Genomic DNA, 7973 nt, shown 5'->3' with positions numbered 1-7973 from the left:
AGCACCGCCGTCGGAATCCACATCGCCGGCGACCCAGACCTTTCCGGCATCCCTCTCCACCACTTTTCAACGGGTGACGGCCCCACCGGCCAGGTTTGAAACAGCCGCGCGGGCGCGTGCCCCTCACGTTGGGCTGGATTGCCTCTGGACCTACATGTTGGCTTCCAAAAGGTCGAGAACCTACGCGAGTCCTCTAGAATAGTTGAAGGACCTAATATGCACTTCACCATTATGAGTCGCAGGGTTGGGCCCATAGATATGCTAACTGTGCAGCCCGCATAGGGCCAATAAATTTGTTGAGGGGGAAGGGGGGGTTTATATAAGTATACTACCAATCGGAACGGAATCGGGATGGTTTCTGGAATCTAGACGCTTAGCGATGAGGGGGAAGAGGACGGGGCGGCAGAGCAAGCGGTACGTGATAGTGCCACCAATTGAGGTTGGGGGAAGAGAGCTTGAGTTCACAATAATGGTGCTAATTCAATACATAAGTCGATGAAGGCGGCGAAATGGAGGGGGGGGTGGGGGTTGGGGGGGACGGGTGCGTATGTTCGGCATATCAGTTGGCGATGCTCTAAGATTGTTATTATTATTTTTAAAGAAAACATCGTTTTTCTGATTTTGACCGACTCGATCTTGGGCGTGCACAAGGAAGCAAACAGAGAGATATGGAGACGAGTCGACATAAGGATAGGGCTGCTACCGGCCTTTTGAGCCGCACGTCACTCCACTCGGGAGGTCGGCGTTGCGTCTTGCGTGTGTGTATATATACCTGCATCCACACCGCTTCTCTTTTCACCAGGCCACCCGCTGCCGCCGGTTCCTTTCCTTTCATTTCCTCATCCGCCGCGACCAGTCCAGAACCGGTCCAACACTAGCTTGTCCCACGACACAAACGCACCACACCATGGCCGCTTCGGTCGAGCCACGGCAGCCGTTCGGCCGCCTCGACGCGCCGGCCACCGCTCCAACTGCTCGTGCCCCCGGCTCGAACGGCATCCGTCGCCGCGCCGACTCCCCGGTGCGCGGCTGCGGGTTCCCCTCGCTCATTTCGCCGCCACGGAAGGGCCGCGTGGCGGAGGAGGACGAGGAAGACGACGATGAGGATGACGAGGGGCATGAGGACTGGAGGGAGGCGTACGGGTCGCACCTGCAGCTGGAGGTGGAGCCGTCGACGCGCGACCCGCGCGACGAGGGCACGGCCGACGCCTGGATCGAGCGCAACCCGTCTCTGATCCGGCTCACCGGCAAGCACCCGCTCAACTGCGAGCCTCCGCTGGCCCGGCTGATGCACCACGGCTTCATCACCCCGGCGCCGCTCCACTACGTCCGCAACCACGGCGCCGTGCCCCGCGGCGACTGGGCCACCTGGACGGTGGAGGTGACTGGCCTCGTCCGCCGCCCCGCGCGTCTCACCATGGACGAGCTTGCCAACGGTTTCCCCGCGGCCGAGGTGCCGGCCACGCTCGTCTGCGCCGGCAACCGGCGCAAGGAGCAGAACATGGTGCAGCAGACGGTGGGTTTCAACTGGGGCGCGGCGGGGGTTTCCACGTCCGTGTGGCGCGGCGCGCGGCTCCGCGACGTGCTGCTCCGGTGCGGCGTCATGTCGAAAAAGGGGCAGGCCCTGAACGTGTGCTTCGAGGGCGCCGAGGACCTCCCCGGCGGCGGCGGCTCCAAGTACGGCACGAGCGTGAGCCGGGAGTGGGCGATGGACCCGTCACGCGACATCATCCTCGCCTACGCGCAGAACGGGGAGCCGCTGCTGCCGGACCACGGCTACCCGGTGCGCGTCCTCATCCCGGGATGCATCGGCGGCCGCATGGTCAAGTGGGTGCGGCGGATCGTGGTCACCACCGCCGAGTCCGACAACTACTACCACTTCAAGGACAACCGGGTGCTGCCGTCCCACGTCGACGCCGAGCTCGCCAACGCCGAGGCATGGTGGTACCGCCCAGAGTACATCATCAACGAGCTCAACACCAACTCCGTCATCACCACCCCGGGGCACGACGAGATACTACCCATCAACGCCTTCACCACACAGCGCGCATACACCATCAAGGGATACGCATACTCAGGTACGTCGTCGTCCTCCTCCTCCATCCATCCATCCGTTTCAATTTTTTTTTATTATACGTTCTTTTTTTATTTTAGAGAGGAAAAAGGTCAGAACGCCAAGGATGACGCGATATAAGAGCCAGCATATGATATACTTGCTTCCGTAGCATTGACCATAAGACTCGATTAGTATATACCACACCTTGTGTGTTAGGAACGCAAAGGAGAAGAAAAACTCAACTTAATGAGAGGACGTCTGACCAAGCACATATAGATACACACATAATGCATTTTGTTAGATGATTGACATTGGCATGTAGCGTTTGAAAATGGCATGCTTGAGTGAGACAGTCCCCTTATTTTCTACTGCTAACAGTTGAGGGTGGTGGCAGCCACTCATTGTACGTTTTATTACTTATTTTATTACTCCTAACATAACACTAGTAGTTGCGTCGCGTGGCTCCAAAACCTTAATCTGCCAAGGAAAGCGTATAGATAAAACCCATGCATGCACTTTTTTCTTTCTTTCTGCCAAGGAAAGCGTATGGATAAAACCCATGCATATGCATGCATGCACTTTTCTTGTGGCTCTGGGGTCGTTGGCACTTGGTGACCCCCAAAAGCTAGCTAGGCTGCTTGTAGCTGCCGGACTGGATGCATGCCATGCCATGCCATGGAGTATAAAACAAGAAGAAGGAAACGTTGCTAGCTAGCTCTAGCTCTAGCTCTTGGAATAGTCAGCCTGACACAGGGCACGGCCATGGCAAGGTCGTACCTGGTGCAGTGTCGGCTCTGAGAACAAAGGCAAACTATAGTAAGCCCATATGATTGGACCCATCCAGAATTCATTCGTGTGTGTGGCCAACCGCAGCCAGAAGCCTGATTTTTCTCCTATCTAGTAGTAGTAGATCAACAGTAACTCTACTAGTAGTACACCTGCTGGTTTCGACGATAGTGCATGCTTCCTTCCTTGTTAGGTTCACACGTGCTCATACTACACACACGTAACGTACAGTGCAACGGCTAAACGTATCCGCTTTACGAATAAAGCCTAGCCGAAATTCAACAGGGGTAGTATTGTGCACAAGAAAAGGTCCAACAAAAGACACAAGAGAGGGACTAAGTCGGAAAAAGGTAAACTTAGGCATCGGATATGACTTGTTGCCAAGTCAAAAGCAACCCAAGAAAGCATGCACTTCCTCCCCAACCAATCATCAGCGAGTGGAATCGGAATCTTAGCATCAACATGTGATATGTGATGTACTCTACTTACTGAATATTCCAACTTGGGCATAAGAGAGCGTGTCAAATGTGAATACGGTCGCTCGCTTGCTTTTTTGTTTAATCGGAAAATGATGTGTCATTAGCTCACACGGCAGTAATTAACTAAGGATTGGCTTCATGGAAGTCGTCTGGAAAAGTCAAAAGCAAGCAAGTATGCAACTGAAGAAAGCCCCGCATACCCTTTCTTGTCTTTTTAAAATAAGATAAGAAAAGATAAAAAAAAATTACGAGCTCTCTCTTCTTCACCGCATTGATTTATCCTACGTGACACTCCTAACATTCAACAATAGCTAACGAGTCACCAACTCATGATCTTTTTTCTTGTTGTTGTTGTGGTTTGTAGGCGGTGGCAAGAAGATCACACGAGTGGAGGTGACGCTGGACGGCGGCGAGAGCTGGATGCTGTGCACGCTCGACATCCCGGAGAAGCCCAACAAGTACGGCCGGTACTGGTGCTGGTGCTTCTGGTCGGTAGAGATCGAGGTGCTGGACCTGCTGGGCGCCAAGGAGGTGGCGGTGCGCGCGTGGGATCAGACCCACAACACCCAGCCGGAGAAGCTCATCTGGAACCTCATGGGCATGATGAACAACTGCTGGTTCAAGATCAAGGTCAACGTGTGCCGCCCCCACAAGGGCGAGATCGGGCTGGTGTTCGAGCACCCCACGCAGCCCGGGAACCAGACCGGCGGATGGATGGCGCGCCAGAAGCACCTCGAGACGGCCGAGGCGGCGGCGCCGGGGCTCAAGCGGAGCACGTCCACGCCGTTCATGAACACCGCCGGGGACAAGCAGTTCACCATGTCCGAGGTGCGCAAGCACGGGTCCAAGGAGTCGGCGTGGATCGTGGTGCACGGCCACGTCTACGACTGCACCGCCTTCCTCAAGGACCACCCCGGCGGCGCCGACAGCATCCTTATTAACGCAGGATCCGACTGCACCGAGGAGTTCGACGCCATCCACTCCGACAAGGCCAAGGCGCTGCTCGACACCTACCGCATCGGCGAGCTGATCACCACGGGGACGGGGTACAACTCCGACAACTCGGTGCATGGAGGGTCCAGCCTATCCCACCTCGCACCGATCCGCGAGGCCACCAAGGTCGCCGGCGCGCCCATCGCGCTCTCCAGCCCGCGCGAGAAGGTCCCATGTCGCCTCGTCGACAAGAAGGAGCTCTCCCACGACGTCCGCCTCTTCCGCTTCGCGCTGCCGTCCTCCGACCAGGTGCTCGGCCTCCCCGTCGGCAAGCACATCTTCGTTTGCGCCACCATCGACGGCAAGCTCTGCATGCGCGCCTACACGCCGACGAGCATGGTGGACGAGATCGGGCAGTTCGAGCTGCTCGTCAAGGTCTACTTCAGGGACGAGCACCCAAAGTTCCCCAACGGCGGGCTCATGACGCAGTACCTGGAGTCGCTCCAGGTCGGCTCCTCCTCCATCGACGTCAAGGGCCCGCTTGGCCACGTGGAGTACACCGGCCGCGGCAACTTCGTCATCAACGGCAAGCAGCGCCGGGCGCGGCGGCTGGCCATGATCTGCGGCGGCAGTGGGATCACGCCCATGTACCAGGTGATCCAGGCCGTGCTGCGGGACCAGCCGGAGGACGAGACGGAGATGCACCTGGTGTACGCCAACCGGAGCGAGGACGACATCCTGCTGCGCGACGAGCTGGACCGGTGGGCGACGGAGTACCCCGACAGGCTCAAGGTGTGGTACGTGATCGACCAGGTGAAGCGGCCGGAGGACGGGTGGAAGTTCAGCGTCGGGTTTGTGACGGAGGACATCCTCCGGGCGCACGTCCCCGAGGGCGGCGACGACACGCTCGCACTCGCCTGCGGGCCGCCGCCCATGATCAAGTTCGCCATCTCCCCCAACCTGGAGAAGATGAAGTACGACATGGCCAATTCCTTCATCTCCTTCTGATCGGTGAAACATTTCCCCTCTCTAGTAGTACCTACTCATAGGTAGCATGGAGCTGCCTAAGCTATATACACCTACGCGTCGACGCATCAACCTGTGGATGGATGTACCCAATGTTTATACGTGTTGTGTTTGTTCATTAGAGAACCGTACGTACGTGCATGAATATGATTGCATGAATTATACTGTACGTACATTGGACATATATATACCGATCGATGTTTTGCCCTCAGGAAGGATGTGAAGTTTACGCCGATCCGATTGAGGGTGTGTTTGTTCCTTCATGTATACTGCTACGATAGTATGTAAATAAAGATTGATTATTCTTCTACCTTAGCCTTGAGATAAGGGGAATATTTGAGAATGTATTGGAAATAGTTTCCAACAAGGATAATACAAAGGGAGTTCTTGGTCTGTCTTGCTTGTGTATTGATTGTGCCGTCTAATAGGAGTAAGTAGCTTGGCTGTTCTAGATCTGAAAGGACCAATTGTTCAAAAAGGAAGCATCACCATTTAGGACATGTTTGATTCATAGGTAAAGTGTAGAGAAAACCATATGAACAAGACATCTTTTCTATGGTGGCATTATTCGTCCGTTTGATTCAAACGAATTGACAACAGGGGATATGTTGGATTTTTTTTACCTTTGGATTTAGTTCCATTGGAAAAACAAAAGAAATTTTACCATTCACTAAGAATGAACTAGACATGCAAGTTTTTACCATATGATAATATAAAATATCTGATTCATAGAAAGTGAAGTTGAATATCATTAGTACTATGATCAAAATGTACACGTTGATAGGACACGTCGCTGAAGTGCCCATGTCGGTGCTGTCATCCATGGCATGTGGTGAAAATGTCATCAGTCAAGAAGGTATATGAAGACGTACAAAAAAAGTTCGTCAAGATGGTCTTGAAATTATTTTATACCATCTTACCTAATGCATGTTTTCAAGAGGCAGGGTTATACCTCTTAGCCGCTAGGTAGAACCACTCCTGCGTCAAAGCTATGAGAGGCGCCCGGTGTACGCACTGCAACATACCACCTTAGACATTTTGCATCGAACACCCTAGAGATTCCAAGGAGACTTAGACATTTTGCATCGAACACCCTAGAGCATTTTTTCCTTACAAACAAGGCTAAAACACAGAGAGGAATTAGATGAAGTAGTGACTGTTGAGTTGCAGGTCCATAAAGACAAGAGAAAGCCTGTACCAAAGGATATAACACCTCCGGAAGACGTCAAGCGCGTTAAATCAGACTATGACCACTCTATTTCCAAGTCATATCAAAAAGGGAAACGAAGACGGCGCTCCTTAATAGAAGAAGCAGGAAAACCATTCCCCACCTGGAAGAACAGCCAGTGCAATCGATCCCACCGCTCAAGGTGGGTACCGATGATTCTGTAGCCGATCCCGATATTGCTCAAAAGATGGCTATGACTGTCGGTGTCACTGTTTCACAACTCCTAGGCAACGAGAACATTCCCGCCACGGTGGATAAACAACTAGTATGGACATATGAATCCAAGAGATCTCTCGTTAGGCCTGAGCTTGTCAAGCAGCTACCAACGAAAATGTACAAATTGCATAACTGGTACATGAAGGAAGCAGAACTCGGGCGTCAGTCCCTAATGATGACAGTCAAGCCAGAGCATTTCTTCAATTGCAAAGATTTTTGGGTTGAGATGCCAGAATTTTGGCAGTTATTCTATCAAGACGCACTCGACAAATCTCTCGTCAGTTGCTATTGTTTGTAAGTATTTCTTTCTGTAATTCAAATCTCTAGCTCATCGGCTCGTTCATTTGCCTCTAATTATCCTCACTATGTTCTTTTGTGTGTGTGGTGCTATCTAGAATGAAGATGCTTGAAATGAAAAGAGATGGACTATATGGCATTGGCTTCATTGACCCAAATACCATTTTGAACAGGTAGTAGTACAATTCCCAAAAGACACAGAGGAGAACTTGTTTCGGTTTTTCGAGATACTAAGTCATAATGAAAAAATATTATTTTCTTACAACTTCAAGTAAGTGTTACTGCTGTCTTGTACTATAAATTCTATTTTGCTTACCCGATCGATGTTAAGTTTACATATAGTTCTTGATGAGTTTCATGCATGCCCATTTATACAACGCATATTCCACTTTATCCCGCTCGCCATTTCGATTGACGAGGGAAAAGTTCAAGTACTCGACTCACTAAGAAAAGATGAAGGCGAGTACAAGTCCCTGAAGTTGATGCTGGACCGGTAATTTCAATCATTATCGCACTATGTCGGCCTCTTTAGTTCATTAACTGATATCAATTAATCAATGACCCCTTTGATTGCCTAAATTTGATGTTTGGGAAGAGGGGAGGGGCTTAATGGAAAATTTACAAACTCCATAATTCAAACGCATAGCAAAAATGAAAATTTATGATGTTCGTAGGTGGGCCTAGGCCCCTGCTTGCCACCCCGCCTCTGTCACTGAAGACGGAACCACCATCTAACGCCACTTGTCATGCCCAAAACACATCACGTTGAAACATAAAGCAATCTTGAAACTAGATAAATCCAGAAAAGAACTATGATAATTGTTTTAGCATAATTGATCATTAAGAATAAACTAGCCATGCAAGTTTGTACCATGTAATAAACTGCTATATCTGACCCATTTATCAGATAAAATGAAGGTGAATATCTGTAGTAGTATGATCGGATGGTACA

General features: G+C 51.4%; 1 protein-coding gene across 1 annotated transcript; it reads left to right on the top strand.

The window, feature by feature from the left end:
* The first annotated feature begins 788 nt into the window (after positions 1-788).
* On the top strand, positions 789-5491 carry LOC123404242 (nitrate reductase [NADH]). Its single transcript, XM_045098156.1, has 2 exons — positions 789-2078; positions 3686-5491. The coding sequence occupies exons 1-2, from the start codon at positions 908-910 to the stop codon at positions 5260-5262; spliced, it is 2748 nt and encodes a 915-aa protein (XP_044954091.1). The 5' UTR covers positions 789-907; the 3' UTR covers positions 5263-5491.
* The last annotated feature ends 2482 nt before the right edge of the window (positions 5492-7973 follow it).

The sequence above is a fragment of the Hordeum vulgare genome, chromosome 6H (genome assembly GCF_904849725.1).
Source record: "Hordeum vulgare subsp. vulgare chromosome 6H, MorexV3_pseudomolecules_assembly, whole genome shotgun sequence".
Classification (NCBI taxonomy): Eukaryota; Viridiplantae; Streptophyta; class Magnoliopsida; order Poales; family Poaceae; genus Hordeum; species Hordeum vulgare.
The sequence above is the reverse complement of the archived record's forward strand: the minus strand, read 5'-3'. Positions and strand labels throughout refer to the sequence as shown.